Here is a 22,619-nt window from a genome sequence, read left to right as displayed (position 1 = left end):
CTTCATGCTTAGGCACTGTCCACCAAGGGTCCTGAGTAGGAAAGGAAAAGAGAGAGAGAAAGAGAGAAAGAAAAAGACTTCCCTGTATGTAAAAGGAGAAAGGAAAAAATTAAGTCCCATACTTTGGGCCTACCTCCTCTCCTGCCTGGCTTACCAAAATAAGTTACCAGTAGAAGGTCTTGACTGCAGGTTATCCAGGTTCTTGGCCTTTTGAACAAAGAATTGGATGAAACAGCAAAGCAAGAAAAGAATGAAGCAACAAAGGAACAAAACGGGCTTATTGAAAATGAAATTATACTCTGCAGTGTGAAAGTGAGCCCGAACAATGGCTTAAGGTCCCAGACACAGAATTTTCTTGGGTTCAAATATCTCCTAGAGGTTTCCCATTGGCCACTTGGTGCTCACCTCATGTAAATGAAGTGGTGGCCCACAATTGCTCTGATTAGTTGCAGAAAGCAACCAATCAGAGGCTGAAGCGAAGTTACAAAGGTCGCAGTCCTCTGCAAATATCCGATTGGTTGCAAAAACAACCAATCAGAGGCTAAGGTGAAGTTACAAAGTGTCAGTTTTATTCAAATAGAGACTCAGCCCACAATCAGTCTGATTGGTTGTGGACAGCCAATTTCCTATCTGCCTCACGGAAAAGGTGGGGATTTGCAAAGGCAGTCCTCTGGTCTTTTTGTTACTTAGGCATGGAAAGTTAGTTTTCCTTTCCATTTAGGTCTAGGAATTCGGTATGAAATGGTCTTAGGTTCCCTGTCTCCAGACCCTATTCTCCTGCCTCATTAGTACATGTGTACCTCATGGTTTCCAAATGCAGACTTATTTAGACGTTGCTGCTTTCTGCTTATTCTGTAAACTTTAAAGAGCCAGCAAAGAATATGAAAATTGGTAGTCTTCATTTGAGAAATATTTGTGTTGTGACAAGAGTGCTGAGTGTAAGGGACTCCATGCTGTGCCTGCTTTCTCTAATGCTAATACATGAGCCCCAGAGGAGCAATGTCAGCATTGATAGGGAACATTAATGGGTTTAAAATACCCATTAATGGCTGACTGCTGTGGCTCATGCCTGTAATCCCAGCACTTTGGGAGGCCAAGTTGGGTGAATCAGTAGAGGTCTGGAGTTTGAGATCATCCTGACTGGTGAAACTCTGCCTCTACTAAAAATACACAAAAAATTAGCTGCTTGTGGTGGCAGGCACCTATGTAATCCCAGCTACTCAGAAGGCTGAGGCAGGAGAATCACTTGAACCCAGGGGACGGAGGTTGCAGTGAGTCGAGAGCCTGCCACTGCACTCCATCCTGCACTACAGAGCGACACTCCGTCACACACACACACAAAACCCAAAAAACAAAAAACAAAACAAAAAAAAAAATTCATGAACGCTAAGTCTGCAGAATTACATCACAGAGAGTGGGGCCATAGTTTCTAAGTATTTTTTAAGCTCATTAAAGCTTTAAAGGCAATGCCCAGCTAAGTGGTTTTCAGCCCAGGTTTGATTTTTTTTTTTTGAGGCGGAGTCTCACTCTGTTCCCAGACTCGAGTGCAGTGGTGCGATTTCAGCTCACTGCAACCTCTACCTCCTGGGTTCAAGCGATTCTCCTGCCTCAGCCTCCTGAGTACCTGGGATTATAAGCAAGCACCACCACGCTTGGCTAATTTTTGTATTTTTGGTAGAGACGGGGTTTCACCATGTTGGCCAGGCTGGTCAAGAACTTCTGACCTCAAGTGATTCCCCACCCCCCAGCCTTGGCCTCCCAAAGTGCTGGGATTACAGGTGTGAGCCACCATGCCCAGCCCAGGTTTCTAATTAAGATTACATGGCCATGGCCAATTTGCAGAAATACCTACTTGTGCCCTATCCATGGGTCTGTTTATTCTTCTGGGCGGAGGTATCATGTTTTGTTTTTTGTTTTTGAGAAGGAATCTCACTGTGTTGCTCAGGCTGGAGTACAGTGGTCCGACCTCCGGTCACTGCAACATTCGCCTGCCATGTTTAAGCGATTCTCGTGCCTCTGCCTTCCAAGTAGCTGAGATTACTGGTGCATACCATTATGCCTGGCTAATTTGTGTATTTTTAGTAGAGAGGGGGTTTTGCCATGTTGGCCAGGTTGTTCTCAAACTCCTGGCCTCAAGTGATCTGCCCACCTCGGCCTCCCAAAGTGCCGCGATTACAAGTGTGAGCCACTGTTCCCACCCACGTTGTTTTAATTAAGTGCCTCATGTGACTCTAACGTGAGCCCAAAATCAAGTATGAGGGGTTCGAGATACATTCATGAGAGTTAAGTTCCACCTTTGCTCTAAAGAATGGTCAAAGGTCTGGTTCTGTTTGGTTTGGTAGTGACAGAAAAGTGTGGCTCGTATTTTCATTGCTGTAGCAGAAATTGCTGGTGTCCATGGCAGGGCAGGGCACCTGAGGACAGAAGGAAAGAAACTTTTACTTTTATCTCCATGGAGCAGCTCATGGTTCCTGAATCTCTTCTGGTATGAAGGACAGAAATGGGTGGACTTTTTCAGTTAGTCTTGGTCCTTCTGCCTGTGGGTATGATAGGAGCAGGTAAACATGTGGTACTGATACCTTTAAAGGCATATTCTAAAGATGCAGGTGTAATTTGTCCAGAGAATCACATCTGAAAAGAATTTTCAGAGAAAGGAAAAAATGGCTTTTTTTCAGTTAAACATGTCTCAGATCAAGAGCTGTGTCCACTCTGCCTCCTGGAATGCCATGCGTTTACTTTGACTTCTCTACTTGTGTTTTTTCTCCCTAATGAGTTTGTTTTAACTACTTCTAAAAACTCTTATGATAGTCAAGACTCTGAAAAATATTTCTTTTCTATATACCAGAGCCTTCTCTACATCATGGCTTCTTATATGCCATGCAGAATTCTCACCATTATTTTATGATCTGCAATATTAAAAATGTTGCCTGTGGCTGTTGAACATGGGAAGGTGTAGATACTCAAGATTCCTATTGAGAAAACCTGGGGTCCTTAGTAAAAATGGGGAACATCTAATGTTGAGGTTCCATCTGTGTTCTCAATTAGCTATTATTTAAACAAGATAGCGTTTATTACACAGAAGCTTCTGAAGCACTCAAAAAGGTACGTTTGTGTTTATGTCCTTAATTATATATATATTGTTTGTTGTTTTTTTGTTTGAGACGGAGTCTCACTCTTGTTGCCCATGCTGGAGTGCAATGGCACGATCTCAGCTCACTGCAACTTCCACTCACCACAGCCTCCACCTCCCAGGTTCAAGCGATTCTCATGATTTGCCTGCCTCCGCCTCCTGAGTAGCTGGGATTACACACATGCGCCACCACGCCTGGCTAATTTTGTATTTTTAGTAGAGGTGGGGTTTCTCCATGTTGGTCAAGTGAGTCTTGGAACTCCCGACCTCAGGTGATCTGCCTGCCTCAGCCTCCCAAAGTGCTGGGTTTACAGGCATGAGCCATTGTGCATGACCTATTGTATATATTATTATCCATAAAATTATTATATATACACTGGTGTTGTGGCTCTTGTGCCACTGTTTTCTCAGGGTTAGAGAACACATAAGGAAATATTTCTGTGTAAAAAATTGATTTTATTGGATAATTTCAGTCACTCCTGTAAATCAGAACCAGTTCTCATTACTCTCTCATTTTACCTTGAGTCAAATTATAATCTCTGTTGGCTACCTCGTGAATATGTTTGTGTGTATGTGTTTTTCAGGGACTGTTGACATTTAGGGATGTGGCCGTAGAATTCTCTCTGGAAGAATGGCAATGCCTGGACACTGCACAGCGGAATTTATATAAAAATGTGATTTTAGAGAACTACAGAAACCTGGTCTTCCTGGGTAAGGATAACTTCAACACACAGTTTCTTTTTGTTTTTCTTTTGAGATGGAGTCTGGCTCTGTCACCAGGCTAGAGTGCAGTGGTGCGATCTTGGCTCACTGCAACCTCTGCCTCCTGGGTTCAAGCGATTCTCGTGCCTCAGCCTTCCAAGTAGCTGGGACTACAGACGTGAGCCACCATGGCTGGCTAATTTTTTTTGTATTTTTGGTAGATACATGGTTTCACCACGTTGGCCAGGCTGGTATCGAACTCCTGACCTCAGGTTAACCACTTGCCTTGGCCTCCCAAAGTGCTAGGATTACTGGTGTGAGCCACCATGCCTGTCCCAACACACAGTTTCTAATGTACCGTAAAGGTTTCATTTCTCTTCTTTGTAGAATGTGTTTTGGTAATGTATGCTTTGAATAAATGAGTTTCAGATCCCTGTTTTTGAGAAAAGCTTAAGGATTTGTCTGTATTGAGAAGAATTTCTTCAGTATGTTTCATCTTGATCTGAACTTACCACATTCCTGAGCTGATCTGTGTCCTTCACTCTAGATTAGTGGTAATTTCAGAAGTTTAGTGGCATAAAACGTTGTTGCCCACACCTTAAAATCTAATTGCCAACACAAAGTTTTGATGCATAAGTACTGGGTAATGAAATTAAGAACCTGCAAATTTAGAATATTTTCTAAGTATTTAAAAATTTCTGTTATAAGTCAGTATTTGGGGATTAATTTGCTATTCTATTACATTCTCTTTACTGAGCACATTACTAAGTTGGTAATTGGAGAATATGAGCAAGATTCATGTTATTTATTTTTTAATAAAACAGGTATTGCTGTCTCTAAGCCAGACCTGATCACCTGTCTGGAGCAAGAAAAAGAGCCTTTAACTATGCAGAGACATGAGATGGTAGATGAACCCCCAGGTAAGTGAGAGTGAAAGTGAATACAACAGGTGACAAAGATGAGAGGTCCAAAGGTCAAAGAGAAAACCAGTCCTTAAAATGTGATTTGGGAAGCTGTGTTTTAAAGGAAATAGTTTCTGGAAAGCCTGAGTATTTTTTGTGCTCACATTTGAGCATTTTCTGTTTTATGCTTTTAAATTCTCTAAGGTTTCTATTTACATTTTTAGTAATTTCCCTTCAGGTTTTCAGTGAGAACCAATGTCCTCTTCATGGCATATAAGAGACTGCGCAATCTGAATCCTTACTCATTTGTTTTGGAGACACAGAAATATCTGCATAATTTTGAGAAACTCTATTAAATGATTTTTTAAGTTCTTTTTTTCCATCATGTCTGAAACGTGTGAGAAGTGTTTTCTATTGTTTTCTTTTCTTCTTCTTCTTCTTCTTTTTTTTTTTTTCCTTTGAGACAGAGTCTTGCTGTCTTACTCTGTGGCCCAGGCTGGGGTGCAGTGCTACAGTCTCAACTCACTGTAACTTTTGCCTCTTGGGTTTAAGCAGTTCTCCTGTCTCAGCCTCCCAAATAGCTGGGATTACAAGCACATGGCCACCACGCCTGGCTAATTTTTTGTTTTTAGTAGAGATGGGGTTTCACTGTGTTGGCCAGGCTGGTCTCAAACTCTTGCCCTCAGGTGATTTGCTTTCCTTGCCTTCCCAAAGTGCTGGGATTACAGGTGTGAGCCACTGTGCCGCGCCCCCCCCCCTTTTTTTTTTTTTTCCATTTTTCTACATATTTTATTTGTTTGTATTTCTGTAGTCTTCAAATGTAGTCTTGAAATTATAAAGGGCTGGGTGCAGTGGCTCAAGGGCCGGGCACGGTGGCTCACGCCTGTAATCCCAGCACTTTGGGAGGCCCAGGCAGGCACATCAGGAGGTCAGATAAAAACTAGAAAGAAGCTTTCTGAGAAACTGCTTTGTGATGTGTGCATTCATCTCACAGAGATAAATCTTTTGATTCAGCAGTTTGGAAACCTGGCTAATATGGTGAAACCCCATCTCTACTAAAAATACAGAAAATTAGCTGGGTGTGGTGGCACACGCCTGTAATCCCAGCTACTCAGGAGGCTGAGGCAGGAGAATCACTTGAATCAGGGAGGTAGAAGTTACAGTGAGCCAGGATTGTGCCACTGCACTGCAGCCTGGCTATAGAGTGGTACTCCATCTCAAAAAGAAAAAAGAAAAGAAAATTATAAAGTATGATATCCTTCTGCTTTGTTTTTTTTTCTCAAGGTTGCTTTGGCTATTTAAAGTATATCATAGTTTCATTTACATTTTAGAATTACATTTTTTATTACTGTGAAAAATGCCACTGGAATTTTGATAGGGAGTCTATTGAATCTATATATCATTTTGGATAACATGTCACTTTAACGGTATTCTTTCAATTCATAGACATAAAATATTTTCAAATTTATTTATGTCTTTTCTAATATATTTCACTGATATATCTCTCACTGTAAAGACTTTGTACCTCCTTTTTTTTTTTTTTTTTTTTGAGACGGAGTCTCGCTCTGTCGCCCAGGCTGGAGTGCAGTGGCGCGATCTCGGCTCACTGCAAGCTCCACCTCCCGGGCTCACGCCATTCTCCCGCCTCAGCCTCCGAGTAGCTGGGACTACAGGCGCCCGCCACCACGCCCGGCTAGTTTTTTGTATTTTTAGTAGAGACGGGGTTTCACCATGTTAGCCAGGATGGTCTCGATCTCCTGACCTCGTGATCCGCCCGTCTCGGCCTCCCAAAGTGCTGGGATTACAGGCTTGAGCCACCGCGCCCGGCCGACTTTGTACCTCCTTGGTTAAATTTGTTCTCAGAAATTTATTTTAATGCTATTGTAAATAAGATTTTTTTTTTTCTCTATTGTATCAGACAGTTTAGATTTATGGAACCCTAACTTGTATGTTAGTTTTATATTTTTCTAATTTACTGAGTGTATTTATTTACAAGTTTTAATGTACTGTTTATGTTTATATATATATATAATCGTATGAGCTACAGCTAGCAACTTTTTACTTATGTGTCTTCAATTTCAATTGCTCTTTTTCATTTTTTGACTAATTCTTCTGCCAGTACTTTCAGTGTTGTGTTAAACTAGCAGCATTGACAATGGGCACAATATAGTTTTGCATTGGCATCTGTGTATAGAAGGAGAAAACAGCTCAAGTTTTTATAAACTGGTTTCAGAAGGTAAAGATCTTCTTTTGTTGGACCCTCAGGGTAATGGGATGCCCTCTGGTTTGTAGTGGAGAGGGCTTTGTCACAAGGCTGCTGGGTCTGCACTAGGGTCTACCCTTAGTTGGCTTGTCCTAAAAAACTTGGGTAGTTTAAATTCCCATTTTGGACAGACTGAATTTTGGCAGAGGATTTTGCTCTGTAGGGCAAACACTAGGGCAGGTTTTTGCAGTAGGGTCTGCATATGGTGGGCCTTATATCAGAATGTGGATGACTATGGCTTTCAGCGAGTACCAGAAAGGATCTTTCCAGGTCACTGTGTGGGTTTCTATATAGGCAGAACTGACTATAAACTGTGGCTCAGCGAGCTGGAACTGAGTCATTGAACTGCTTCAGGGACCACAGTAAAGGCTAAGGTCTGTAGGCCAGCTGACATGGCTATAAATGGGTATCTTCCTCCGGGCCTCTGGAAAAGCAGAATCTCTCCCAGACTTTGGCTGGGAGGAGTTTGGGATGATTACATAGTAAATTCAGAATTCTAGTGGGACCAAGTTGAGTGGGCCATTTCCTAGTCTGTAGTTAAGAACAGGGATCCTGTAGTTTGCACCTGAATGAGGGCCTGCCTTCTGAAAAGAAAACTTTTAAATCTTGGGCTTTATCAGAATTCCACAACTCCCTCTCTCTCTGGATCTCAAAGCTCTCAAAGGCACTTATTTTGAGATGGAGTCTTGCTACATACATAATTCAGGCTGATTTTGAAATCCTAACCTGAAGTAATTCTCTAAACTTTTTTTTTTTTTTTTTTTTTTTGAGACGGAGTCTCGCTCTGTAGCCCAGGCTAGAGTGCAGTGGCCAGATCTCAGCTCACTGCAAGCTCCGCCTCCCGGGTTTACGTCATTCTCCTGTCTCAGCCTCCCGAGTAGCTGGGACTACAGGCGCCCGCCACCTCGCCCGGCTAGTTTTTTTTTTGTATTTTTTAGTAGAGACGGGGTTTCACCGTGTTAGCTAGGATGGTCTCGATCTCCTGACCTCGTGATCCGCCCGTCTCGGCCTCCCAAAGTGCTAGGATTACAGGCTTGAGCCACCGCGCCCGGCCATTCTCTAAACTTAATATACCATGTATCTTTCATTACAGGTGTGAGTCATGATGCCTGGCCATCTCCTAAAGGCGTTTTTGTCAGGGATGGCTGACAAATTGTCTTGCTGTGCAGGAGATAACAAAATAGGTTACCTTTTATTCTCCCATCTTACTGATTTCACTCCTGCTATACATTTTTATTCTCCATTTTCTATTTCAATTTTGTCTGTAATTTTACATTTAGAAATTTAGAACAATATGCTAGAATTTACATGTAATGCCTGAAGTAAATTAGATAATTTGTAGGCACTCCATATTTACTAAAACTTTACTTATAAATTTAGGCTTGATGTAGGAAAAAAGAATTCTATGATTTGCACCCATTTTGTCCAGCCTATATCTAAATAATGTAATTTATTTGCAGATATTTGTTTTATATATCAGACACTCTAACTATATTCTGCAATATATATATTTTTTATATATTTAACATTTATATATATTTAGCATTATATATATTTATATATGTGTGTGTATATATATATATAGCAATGTAAGGCTATTTTTTTGCTTCTAAAGTTGGATTACAGCAGTTTCATTTTGTGTAACAATAGCATATATTTAAAACATAAAATTTCTTTTTTTTTTTTTTTTTGAGACAGTCTCACTCTGTCGCCCAGCCTGAAGTTCAGTGGTACAATCTCTGCTCACTGCAACCTCCACCTCCCAGGTTCAAGCGATTCTCCTGTCTCAGTCTCCTGAGTAGCTGGGACTATAGGCACACACCACCATGCCCGGCTAATTTTTGTACTTTTAGTAGAGACGGGGTTTCACCATGTTGGCCAGGCTGGTCTTGAACTCCTGACCTTGTGATCCATCCATCTGCCTCGGCCTCCCAAAGTTCTGATACAGATGTGAGCCACTGAGCCTGGCCCAAAATTGTCTTTTTTTTTTTTTGAGATGGAGTTTTGCTCCTGTTGCCCGGGCTGGAGTGCGATGGTGCAATCTCGACTCACTCCAACCTCTGCCTACCGGGTTTAAGCAATTCTCCTGCCTCAGCCTTCTAAATAGTTGGAATTACAGGCGCCCACCACCACACCTGGCTAATTTTTGTATTTTTAGTAGAGGCAGGGTTTTACAACGGTGGCCAGGCTGGTCTTAAACTTCTGAGTTCGGGTGGTCCACCTGCCTTGGCCTCCCAAAGTGCTGGGATTACAGGCGTGAGCCACTGCACCTGGCCTTCTTGTTTTTTTAAATGCTTATTTATTAAGTTTCTCATTAGAGTCTTTCATTTATGATAATACTACATTTCCTTTGGAATTGTACTGCCATACAGTGCATGTCAAGGATTCAGCATACCTGCCTTCCATGAGTAGAGTTACAATCAAATGTTGCAGTTATCTGGACACATTATTATTTTTTAATTTATTTATTTTTCTTTTTCTGAGACGGAGTCTTGCTCTGTTGGCCAGGCTGGAGTGCAGTGGCACGATCTCAGCTCACTGCAACCTCCACCTCCCAGGTTCAAGAAATTCTCCTGCCTCCGCCTCCTGAGTATCTAGGATTATAGGTGTGCACCACCATGCCTGGCTAATTTTTTTATATTTTTAGTAGAGACAGGGTTTCACCGTGTTGCCCAGGCTGCTCTCGAACCTCTGAGCTTGTGATCCGCCTCCCAGAGTGCTGGGATTACAGGCGTGAGCCACTGCGTCTGGCCTAGACACATTTTTAATGCTACATCAGTGTTGCCTGCAAGATTTTATGAGTAAACATTTAACATTTATATATATTATGGTTTTGCCATTCCATATTAGTGTGTTTTTTCAGTTTGACATCTGTTTATTGTGTTTTTTTGTTTTACCATTTTAGACAATTTGCAATTGTTTGTACACTTTAAATCTATGGGATTTAATTAAGAAATAAATCAGCCATATATCTATCCCAGTCAGATTATATGTGTGTGTTAATAAATTTGACCCCAATTTTGGTTATGGCTTATCTTGTGTGTATTCTTTCTTATCTGATTTTCAATGGTCGTTTTATCTTGTCTAAGTGATTAGTCATGGAGATAGTCTTTTTTTTTTTTTTTTTTTAATATATGAAGTTTCACTCTTGTTGCCCAGGCTGGAGTGCAGTGGTATGATCTCCACCCACCACAACCTCTGCCTCCCAGGTTCAAGTGATTCTCCTGCTTCAGTCTCCCGAGCAGCTGGGATTACAGGCATGCGCCACCACGCCCAGCTAATTTTTGTATTTTTAATAGAGACGAGGTTTCTCCCTGTGGTAGACTGGTCTCCAACTCCTGACCTCAGGCGATCCACCTGCCTCCCAGAGTACTGGGATTACAAGGCGTGAGCCACCACGCCCGGTGAGATAGTCTTATTTTCACCATGTGTTTAATAATAAATACATATTTCTTTTGTGCGAGAGAAACACTTTTGTGATTTGAAGATAATTTATGTAGAGATTTATAATTCCGTATTTTTTCCAGTTTTTCTTTTAAAAAAATTAATTGTAAAACCACATAAAATAAAGTTTACCATCTAAAATCTATTGAAGTGTACATTTCAGGGCCAGGCATGGTGGTGGCTCACATCTTTGATCCCAGGATTTTGGGAGGCCAAGACAGGAGAATTGCTTGAGCCCAAAAGTATGGGACTAGCCTGGGAAACGTATGGAGATTCTCTGTTTACAAAAAATTTTTAAAAATAGCCAGGCGTGATGGTGTACACCTGTGGTCCCAGCTTTTTGGTAGATTGATGGTGCAGGATTACTTTAGCCTGGGAGTTTGAGGCTACAGTGAGCCATAATTGTTCCACTTTACTCAAACTTGGATGACAGTGAGAACCTGTCTCAAAAAAAACTGTACCTTTCAGGCATGGTTAGTATATTTGTATTCATCTTGTGAAACTAAAATTCAATACCCATTAAGTAACAGCTGCCCATTTTATCCTCTCTCCAGCCCTTGACAAACACCATTGCACTTTCAGTGTGACTAATTAAGATATCTCATATAAGTGGAATCATATAGTATCCATCATTTTGTTACTGGCTTACTTCAGGTGACATAATATTCTCAAAGTTTTATCTTAAAATGTGACAAGATTTATTTAAGGCTGAATAATCCATTTGTGTGTGTATGTGTGTGTGTATATGTGTGTGAGTGTGTGTGTGTATATACATATACCTTTTTTTTTTTTTTTGAGATGGAGTCTTTGTCACCCAGGCTGGAGTGCAGTAGCATTATCTCGGCTCACTGCAACCTCTGCCTCCTGGGTTCAAGTGATTCTCCTACCTCAGCCTCCTATGTAGCTGGGACCAGAGGCACATGCCACCACACCCAGCTAATTATTGTATTTTTAGTAGAGAAGGGGTTTCACCATGTTGGCCAGGCTGGTCCCAAACTCCTGACCTCAGGTAATCTGCCCACCTCAGCCTCCCAAAGTGCTAGGATTATAGGCATGAGCCACTACTAATGGGATTTTTATAGAGATTATGTTGAATTTGTTCACCACTTTTGGTTGCATTGACATTTTTGAAAAATTAAGTGTTTTGGCCCTTGAGCCAAGAATATGTTGAAGACTGTGTTTTATTTTGATATATTTTTCAATTTGCCAATTTTACTTTTGCTTTTAATGTTTTGTTTTATTCACTTTTGGTCAGAAAATGTTTATAATTTTGATCTTCCTAAATTTATTTATTGTTGCTGCTTGAGAGAAGATTTTACTGTGTCACTCAGGCTGGAGTGCAATGGCGTAATTTTGGCTCACTGCAGCCATAAACTCCCAGGCTCAAGTGATCCTTTTACCTCAGTCTCCCAAGTAGCTGGCACTACAGATGTGTCATGGCTACTACCATGCCTGGCTAATTTTTTGATTATTTGTAGGAACAGTGTCTTGCTATGTTGCCCAGACTGGTGTCAAATTTCTGGCCCAGCTGGGTCTTCCAAAGTGTTGAGATTGTAGGCATGAGCCACTGCACCTAGCCAGCATTCTTGAATTTAATAAGACTTGATTTGTGTCCTAACAGAATACACCAGGTGCAAATAAGAATATTGTGTATTCTCTTGATTTTGATTTAAAAGGTTTGTACAGGTCTGTTAAGCCTGTTTGGTCTGTGATGTGGCTTGGATGTCTGTGTTCTCCAAACCTCATATTGCAATATAATCATCATTGTTGATTTGGGTCCTGATGGAAGGTGAATATGGGACCTACTGGGAGGTGCTTAGGTCATGAGGGAAAGTTCCTCATGAATGGCTTGGCACTATCCTCTTGATAATCAGTAAGTTTACACTCTGTTAATTCAAGTAAGAGCTGGTTCATTTAAAAAAAAAACAGAAACAAAAACCTGGCTTCTTTATCACACTTGCTTTGTATCTTACCATGTGATATGTTCAGTTAATCTGTGCATTCCACTATGATTGTAGGCTTCCTGAGACCCTCACCAGAAGCAGATGCTGGCACACACTTTTTGTACAACCTGCCAAACTGTGAGCCAAATAAACCTTTTTTTCTTTATAAATTATTCACTCTCAGGTATTCCTCTATATGTAAGTAATTGAAGTTTGCAATTTTTTTTTTTTTTATGAGACAGAGTCTTGCTTTGTCACTCAGACTGGAGTGTAATGGTGCGATTTCGGCTCACTGCAACGTTAGCCTCCCAGGTTCAAGCAATTCTCCTGCCTCAGCCTCCCAATTAGCTGGGACTACAGGCTCCTGCCACCATGCCCAGCTAATTTTTTTTTGTATTTTTAGTAGAGACTGTGTTTCACTATATTGGCCAGGCTGGTCTTGAACTCCTGACCTCGCGATCCGCCCGCCTCAGCCTCCCAAAGTGCTGGGAGTATGGGTGTGAGTCACCACGCCTGGCTGCAGTTTACTTCTAAAAACATTAAGTTATATTGGGGAGTAGAAAAAGCTGTGTTGGGTAAATGTGACAGAATTTTTTTTTTTTCTATGTGGCTCTTTGCCTTGTGCTTACCTGGGGCAATGCATACACTTAATTATGGCCTGTGATGCCATCTTGCTTATGTAGTTTGTGTAATTTTATAAGTTAGGTTTGGAAAGTATATTTATCTGAGTCTGTAAAGTAATGTGTTATTTTTATTTCTTTCAGTAATGTGTTCTCATTTTGCCCAAGGGTTTTGGCCAGAGCAGAACATAAAAGATTCTTTTGAAAAAGTGGCACTGAGAAGATATGAAAAATGTGGAAATGATAATCTTCAGTTAAAAGGCTGTAAAAGTGTGGATGAATGTAAGGTGTACAAAGGAGGTTATAATGGACTTAACCAATGTTTACCAACTACGCAGAGCAAAATGTTTCAATGTGATAAATATGTGAAAGTCTTCAATAAATTTTCACATTCAGATAGACATAAGATAAAACATGTGGAAAATAAACCTTTCAAATGTAAAGAATGTGGCAAATCATTTTGCATTCTTTCACACCTAACTCAACGTAAAAGAAATTATACCAAGGTGAATTTCTGCAAATGTGAAGAATGTGAAAAAGCTTTTAACCAATCTTCAAAGTTTACTAAACATAAAAGAATTTATACTTGTGAGAAACTCTACAGATGTCAAGAATGTGACAAAACTTTTAACCAATTCTCAAACCTTACTGAATATAAAAAAGATTATACTCGAGAGAAACCATATAAATGTGAAGAATGTGGCAAAGCCTTTAACCAGTCCTCACACCTTACTACGCATAAGATAATTCATACAGGAGAGAAACCCTACAAATGTGAAGAATGTGGCAAAGCCTTTAACCAGTTCTCAAATCTTACTACACATAAAAAAATTCATACTGGAGAGCAACCCTACATATGTGAAGAATGTGGCAAGGCTTTTACCCAATCCTCAACCCTTACTACACATAAGAGAATTCATACTGGAGAGAAACCCTACAAATGTGAAGAATGTGGAAAAGCTTTTAACCGATCCTCAAAACTTACTGAACATAAAAACATTCATACTGGAGAGCAACCCTACAAATGTGAAGAATGTGGCAAAGCTTTTAACCGATCCTCAAATCTTACAGAACATAGGAAAATTCATACTGAAGAGAAACCCTACAAATGTAAAGAATGTGGCAAAGCTTTTAAACACTCCTCAGCCCTTACTACACATAAGAGAATTCACACTGGAGAGAAGCCCTACAAATGTGAAGAATGTGGCAAAGCTTTTAACCGATCCTCAAAACTTACTGAACATAAGAAACTTCATACTGGAAAGAAACCCTACAAATGTGAAGAATGTGGCAAAGCTTTTATCCAATCCTCAAAACTTACTGAACATAAGAAAATTCATTCTGGAGAGATACCCTACAAGTGTGAGGAATGTGGCAAAGCTTTTAAACACTCCTCATCCCTTACTACACATAAGAGAATACATACTGGGGAGAAACCCTACAAATGTGAAGAATGTGGCAAAGCTTTTAGCCGATCCTCAAAACTTACTGAACATAAGATAATTCATACTGGAGAGAAACCCTATAAATGTGAGAGATGTGACAAAGCTTTTAACCAATCTGCAAACCTTACTAAACATAAAAAAATTCATACTGGAGAGAAACTCTACAAAACTGGAAGGTGTGGCAATGCTTTTGACAACGCCTCAAACTTTTCTAAATATAAAGGAAATCATACTGGTGAAAAATTCTAGAAATGTAAAGAATGTGTCAAAGATTTTAAATGGTTTTCACACTTCATTGTATGTAAGATAATTCATACTGGAGAAAACTACAAGTGTGAAGAATTTGGCAATACTGTTAATTAAGGCTCAAACCTCATTGCACAGGAAAGCATTTATACTTAAGAAAAATTGTACAAATATAAAGAATGTAAAGTAGCCATTAATATCTGTTGACATCCTAATATCAGAATGTTGGTACTTAATAAAAGCATTATAAATGCAATTACTGTCTAAAGATTTTAAGAAAATATAAGCCATTAAAGTGAAGAAGAGTATTCATTTTGAAGACAAAGGTTACAAACATAAAGAGGGTTGTAGTACATGTACTGGTATCACAAATCTTACCATACACATTTTGTACTAGAGAAAAACTGAAGCAGTTGCTCAAACTTTTTTCAACATCAGTGAATCTATATGGGAGAAAAACTCTGCATATTTTCTCAAAAGAAAAATGAAAAGCAGATTTTTTCAAAATCTGTAAAACAGATTTTTTCAAAATCTAGAAAAGCATATTTTTTCAAAATCTGTAGCTTAGAAAACATCATAGAGTTAATACTAAAATATGTTTTTGCAGGCCAGGCATGGTGGCTCACGCCTGTAATCCCAGCACTTTGGGAGGCCAAAGTGGGTGAATCACCTGAGGTCAGGTGTTTGAGACCAGCTCACAACATGGCTAAAACCCCGTTCCTACTAAAAATATAAAAATTAGCCAGGCATGGTGGTGGGTGCCTGTAACCCCAGCTACTCAGGAGGCTGAGGCAGGAGAATCGCTTGAACCAGGGAGGCAGAGGTTGCAGTGAGCCAAGATCGCGCCATTGCACTCTAGCGTTGGCCACAAGAGTGAAACTCTCTCTCTCTCTCTCTCTATCTCTCTATATATATATATATATGTATTTTTTTGCAGATGTAAATGTAAAACTATTCTAAAATTAAGTCTATGTAAATGTCAGATAACTCACAGTAGAAATATCTAAGGCACTTCAGACATTACAGTAAATCAGTGCTTAGTATAAAAAATAATCCAGAACTAGAGTTGGTAGATAAATTATTTGTGTATAACTTTAAAAGATGTAAAAAATTTCTTGAAAAGTTATAATTACATTGAAAGTATACTTTTTTCCTTAAAAAATAGAGATTGTTTGCAACATGTACGTTGTAATTCAACTCTCAAATTACTTCTTGCTCTTTCTTCATTTGTATTCACATATAAAAACTTGTGACTAATTGTTGCTACATCAGAGATACAATTTTTTTTTATTAGGTGGGCGTTATGATCTTTATGGAAGGGTAAGAACATTAAAATGTAAGACACATGATAAAAATCTAAGTGGAGAGGCTCTTTATTAATATAAGTGACACATGAAGTAGGTGTTCAGAGTAATCTGCATTATAGTGAGAAAACATTTTAAATTTTAGTTAAAATTAGTAAATTATTAATTGTACTTTTATGTAATAAAATGTACATTCTTAAAATTTTAAATTATGTGTGAACAATATTTTATTAAAATTTTATTTAACATGTTTATAAAATTGTGCATTTAATAAAGTTATTATGCCACTAATTTTAACCTATTTCACCTTACTCAAGGGTGTAGGCAAAAGATGGTACCATACTCTTTGGTAACATAATGGACTAACATTTCTAGTAATCCCCTTTGCCAGTGACTTTAAACTGCAAGGAGGTTAAAGAATATTGTTCCCATAGGTTAAATATTTATTTCTTATTTAAATTTATACTTCTTAATTTTTGTGGATACATTGTGTATATGCCATATATAGCATATTTTGATACAGACATATAATATGTAATAATTACATCAGGGAAAATTAAGTATCCATCATCTCCAGCATTTATCCTTTGCATTATAAACCAACTCTACAGTTTTAGTTTTTTTTAATGTACGATTGTTATTGACTACAGAGCTATTTTTATGGTTATACTAAAAATTGTATAGAAGTGTAAATAAAGTCCATACATTCTGAGTCCTAAATAAACATTAAAATGTTATATATTTTTGAACATGTGGCTTCTCTGCCTGCAAACACATACAGTTTTGATTTACATAAAGTTAAGTATATACATACATTTAAGTTAAACCCTAGGTGTAAGAAAATTATGGAGTAAGTAGGCATGTTTGTGTGAATATAAATTTGTACCTATTTTCAGGAGAAAAGAGCAATATTGGAAGAAAACATTTTAGTAAGTTAATGTACTAGAAAACTATAAACCTCAAAAATGCTGAAAGCAAATCTATACTCTTTCTACTGAATTACTGTAAAATAGTATGGCTTATGGATTCAAAATCTGCTAATGCAAATTTTGCTTTTGCTAGGCCCACTTTTTTTGTTGTTTCTTGTAATTTTTTTCTTTTATAGTTTATGAGGTTTTCATTATGTGAAGTGGTCAAAGATATACCCTATTTTTATAAAATTTAGTAGGGCACACAAAATAATTTTAGATGTAATGACACGATTAGTGTATTGTTTCATTGAATTAAAACTTTCTATTTTGTTCTTTTAATTGAAGAACCTTATGTAAGCCTACTTTAGTTATTATTCCTTTCACTTTTTGTAATTGACAGAAGTAAATTTATTTGTTGATTGAGCCAGTTCAGGTATTGGGGGAACCCGCCCCCAGTATTTCAATATAGGTTCTTTCTGTTTTCCATAAGTGTCAGCCGGCTGAGAAAGAGAGACTACAAAGAGAGGAATTTTATAGCTGGGCCGCCAGGGGTGACGTCACATATCAGTAGGACCGTGATGCCCGCCTGAGCAGCAAGTCTTTTATTAAGGGTTTCAAAAGGGGAGGGCGTGTAAGAACAGAGAGTAGGTAAAAAGATCACATGCTTCAAAGAGCAAAAAACCACTGATAAGGGTCTAACAAAGATCACATGTTTCTGAGGGAACAAGGCAATGGGCAAAAGCAGAACCACTGATAAGGGTCTATGTTCAGCAGTGCACGTGTTGTCTTGATAAACATCTTAACAGAAAACAGGGTTCGAGAGCAGAGAACCAGTCTGACCACAAATTTACCAGGGTTGAGTTTTCCCAACCCTGGTAAGCCTAAGGGTTCTGCAGGATACCAGGGCTTATCTCAGTCCTTAACGGCACAAGACAGACATTCCCAGAGTGGCCGTTTATAGACTTCCCCCCAGGAACGCATTCTTTTCCTAGGGTATTAATATTCCTTGTTAGGAAAATAATTTAATGATATGTTTCTTACTTGCACGTCCATTTATAGGCCCTCTGCAAGAAAAAAAAAAAATACGACTCTTTTTACCCAACCCCGCAGGCAGTCAGCCCTTGTGGTTGTCTTCCCTTGTTCCATAAAGATTGCTATTCTGTTCTTTTTCAAGGTGCACTGATTTCATATTGTTCAAACACACGTTTTACAATCAATTTGTACAGTTAACACAATTATCACAGTGGCCTTGAGGTGATGTGCATCCTCAGCTTACAAAGATAGCAGGATTAAGAGATTAAAGACAGGCATAAGAAATTACAAAAGTATTATATGAGAACTGATAAATGTCCATATTAAGATGAAATCTAAACAATTTATGTTCCTCTGCCACGGCTCCAGCTGGTCCCTCTGTTCGGGGTCCCTGACTTCCCATAACATTCAGGTAAGTACTAAGGAGGCTTCATAAGTCATGAGGATGTTTTAATATATAAATGTAACAAAAAACATGACAGTGCTTGCTGAGTAACATGTTTTATAATCTATAAATATTCCTGCTAGAGTTAGTTTGTAACTTTAAGTCAGAGATGTAAAATATAAATGATAAAGAAAAAACATTGATTCTTTATGTGGAGAGGATCTTTTTTTAGGCAGCAAACTGGAATCTTGCTGAATATAAAGCAAAATTATATTCTGCTTCTTTTATTTTCCAGTTATCTTCAGTTTTGTTTGTCTTATTATGTGTTTTTCAACTATGTATGGCATCACAGCCCTTCTTTTTTTCTCTCTTTTATAGCTACAATTTTCTCACTTTTTTTAATGCCATGTCATTTCACATGCTACTTTGTAGGTTTTGATGAGAAAATTGGTATTTTTAATACACTTGAAAAATTGTTTTTTTGGCCAGGCGCGGTGGCTCACACGTGTAATCCCAGCACTTTGGGAGGCTGAGGTGGGCAGATCATGAGGTCAGGGGTTTGAGACCAGCCTGGCCAATATGGTGAAACCCTGTCTCTACTAAAGATACAAAATAGCCAGGCAGGGTGGCATGTGCCTGTAATCCCAGCTACTCAGGAGGCTGGGGCAGGACAATCGCTTGAACCCAGGAGGCGGAGGTAGCAGTGAGCCGATATTGTGCCATTGCACTCCAGCCTAGGCAACAAGGTGAGACTCTGCCACAAAAAAAAAAGAAAGAAAAATTAATTTTAACTGGAGAGTTTGCTTATCAATGTAAGTGTTTTGTTTTGTTTTGTTTTTTTGAGAAGGAGTCTCGCACTGTCACCAGGCTGGAGTGCAGTGGCACGATCTTGACTTGCTGCAACCTCCACCTCCCTAGTTCAAGCGATTCTCCTGCTTCAGCCTCCCAAGTAGCTGTGACTATAGGCATGCACCACCACGCCTAGCTAAGTTTTGTCTTTTTAGTAGAGATGGGGTTTCACCATGTTGCCCAGGATGGTCTCGATCTCTTGACCTCATGATTTGCCTGCCTCAGCCTCCCAAAAGTGCTGGGATTACAGGCATGAGCCACCATGCCCAGCCCAAACACCTGCCTTTTTAGTGTCTTTCATACCATTACCATCTGTAATAAATAAATGTGTATTTATTTTGTAAAACATTAGATTTTGAAGCATATATACATTGTCAAATGCTTAATTTTATTTAATGCTTCACAGTTAACTTTTTTTGTGGTGAGCACATGATACTGTCTTAATTTTTTTAAAAAATGCAAATACATTATTATTAACTATAGTCACTATGCTGTAGAACATATTGTTTGAACTTATTTCTCCTGCCCAGCTATAATTATGTATTATTCAATAGATATATTTTCAAGGTTCCCTTTCTGAATACCTTGGCATCTGGTGGTCACTATGTTACTCTCTACTTCAATGAGATTAAGTTTTTTAGAATCCATCTGTAAGTGAAATTATAAAATAATAATCTCTATACCTTACTTCAACTAATGTCCTCCAGATTAATCATGTAATTGAAAACAATATTTTCTTTTTTAAAGATGAATAGTATTTCATTGTGTATATATACCACATTGTCTTTATGTACTAATTATATGTTGAACCATTGATTTTATGTTTTGGCCATTATGAAGTGTTGTAAACAACACAGAGTTGCAAATGTTTCTTCATTCCGATTTTGTGTTGGGTATGTATCCAATATTGCACTCGCTGCATTTGATAGTTTGATTTTAAATTTTTTGAGGTATCTCTCTTTTGTTTTTCATAATGGCTATCCTCATTTGCATTCAACCCAACAGTGTGCAAGCATTCCCTTTTCTGCACAGCTTTACAAACACTTTTTCTTTTTAATAAGAGTCATTCTAACAGGAGTGAGTTGATATCTCATAGTAATTTTTTTTTTTTTTTTTGCTTTCCTTTTCTGATATTTGACATTGAGCATTTTTTATTTATAGCTTGGCAATATGTATGTCTTGAAAAATATTCAAATATTTTGCTCATTTTTAAGGTTTTTTTTGTGGTGTAGTAATTTTAGTGTACAACAAAAAACTTGTCGCACGTATGATTTGCCTGTATTTTCTCTGATTCTTTAGTTGTCTAATCTTGTTAATTGTATGAGAATTGTGTGCAGCAACTTTTTAATTTGAAGTAATATGACTCATCTGTTTTTCCTTTATTTTCCTGGGGTTTTGAGATTACAACAAAAAAGTCACCATCCAGAGCAATGTTATAGGGCTTTCACCCTATATTTTTTGTAGTAATTCCAGTTTCAAGCCTTACAGTTAAGTATCTAATTCATTTTGAATTGATTTATATATATGGTGTGAGATACAGATCTTGTTTTATTGCTCTTCATGTGGCTATATAGTTTTCTCAACACCATTTGTTGAAGAAACTGTCCTTTCCCTAAGAAATTGTCACCTATTTCTAAAATCACTTTTAGACTTCTAAAAATGCATGAATATATTTCTGCTCTCTTCTGCTTCATTTGTGTGTGTGTTTATTTTTATTCAAGTACCATACCATTTTGGTTACTATAGCTTTGTAGTATATTTCTAAGTCAGGTAGGGTGATAATTTCAGTCTTTTTTTTTTCTTGATTGTTTTGGCTATTTCTTGTGGGAAGTTGTGGACCCTGAATGGAGGGACCGGCTGAAGCTGCGGCAGAAGAACATAAATTGTGAAGATTTCATGGACATTTATTAGTTCCCCAAATTAATACTTTTATAATTTATTATGCCTGTCTTTACTGCAATCTCTGAACATAAATTGTGAGGATTTCATAGACACTTATCACTTCCCCAATCAATACCCTTGTGATTTCCTATGCCTATATTTAATATCTTAATCCCATCATCTTTGTAAGCTGAGGAGCATGAATGTCACCTCAGGACTCTGAGATGATTGCGTTAACTGCACACATTGTTTGTAGAGCATGTGTGTTTGAACAATATGAAATCTGGACATCTTGAAAAAAGAAAAGGACAACAGCGATGTTTAGGGAACAAGGGAGGCAACCTTGAACTGGCCGCTGGTGAACCAGACAGAACAAAGCCATATTTCTCTTCTTTCAAATGCAAGTAGGAGAAATATTGCTGAATTCTTTTTCTCAGCAAGGAACATCCCTGAGAAAGAGAATGCGCCCTGAGGGTAGGTCTATGAACGGTCCCCCCTGAGGGTGGCCGCCTTTTATGGTGGAAGCCAAAGGGATGAAATAAGCCCCAGTCTTCTGTAGTGCTCCCAGGCTTATTAGGATGAGGAAAATTCCTGCCTAATAAATTTTGGTCAGACAGGTTGTCTGCTTTCAAACCCTGTCTCCTGATAAGATGTTATCAATGACAATGCGTGCCCAAAACTTCATTAGCAATTTTAATTTTACTTCATCCTGTGGTCCTGTGATCTCGCCCTGCCTCCGCTTGCTTTGTGATATTTTATTGCCTTGTGAAGTATGTGATCTTTGTGACCCACACCCTATTCATGCACTCCCTCCCCTCTTGAAAATCACTAATGAAAACTTGCTAGTTTTACGGCTTGGAACTTGACGAAGCGTGATGTCTCTCCTGGACACACAGCTTTAAACTTTCTCTCTCTTGTACTCTTTCCCTTTATTTCTCAAACCAGCCAAGACACTTAGGGAAATAGAAAAGAACCCACGATAAATATCGGGGGTGGGGTTCCTCTGATAGCTATTCAGGTGTTTTGTGGTACCATGTAAATTTTAGATACATATTTAAAATTTTCTATTTAGGCCAGGCACGGTGGCTCACGCCTGTAATCCCAGCACTTTGGGAGGCCGAGGTGGGTGGATCACGAGGTCAGGAGATCGAGACTATCCTGGCTAACACAGTGAAAACCCGTCTCTACTAAAAATACAAAAAAAAAATTAGCCGGGTGTGGTGGCAGGCACCTGTAGTCCTAGCTAGTCGGGAGGCTGAGGCAGGAGAATGGCATGAACCTGGGAGGCGGAGCTTGCAGTGAGCTGAGATTGTGCCACTGCACTCCAGCCTGGGTGACAGAGCAAGACTCCATCTCAAAAAAAAAAAAAAAAAAAAATCTCTATTTAGTGTGTCACTGGTACTTTGATAGTTTTTTTGCAAATATTTGTAATTTTTTCATTTGTGTATTATTTATTTTCTTTAAGGTTCTTTATTCTATAATGTAACATGTTTCAACTTTTTAGTTAAATTTCAAAGTCTAGTAACTACAGTTATTATAGATGGGATTGGTTTTTAATTTCA

General features: G+C 38.7%; 1 protein-coding gene across 4 annotated transcripts in view; it reads left to right on the top strand.

Annotated features, from left to right (window-relative positions):
• The window catches only part of LOC110741840 (zinc finger protein 675), a 32,576-nt gene extending 17,625 nt beyond the window's left edge, over window positions 1–14,951 (top strand). Inside the window, exons 2-5 of one of the 4 annotated variants that reach the window (XM_031660306.1) lie at window positions 3,715–3,841; window positions 4,657–4,752; window positions 12,460–12,522; window positions 13,173–14,951. In XM_031660306.1, the coding sequence (XP_031516166.1) occupies window positions 3,715–3,841; window positions 4,657–4,752; window positions 12,460–12,522; window positions 13,173–14,698 (1,812 nt within the window). In that variant the 3' untranslated portion in view covers window positions 14,699–14,951. Of the gene's footprint in view, window positions 1–3,714; window positions 3,842–4,656; window positions 4,753–12,459; window positions 12,523–13,148 lie in introns of all 4 variants that reach the window. The other 3 variants (XM_021930312.2, XM_031660307.1, XM_021930314.2) reach the window with 3 other exon arrangements.
• The last annotated feature ends 7,668 nt before the right edge of the window (window positions 14,952–22,619 follow it).

The sequence above is a fragment of the Papio anubis genome, chromosome 20 (assembly GCF_008728515.1).
Source record: "Papio anubis isolate 15944 chromosome 20, Panubis1.0, whole genome shotgun sequence".
NCBI lineage: Eukaryota > Metazoa > Chordata > Mammalia > Primates > Cercopithecidae > Papio > Papio anubis.
This window is presented reverse-complemented; position numbering and strand designations above follow the sequence as displayed.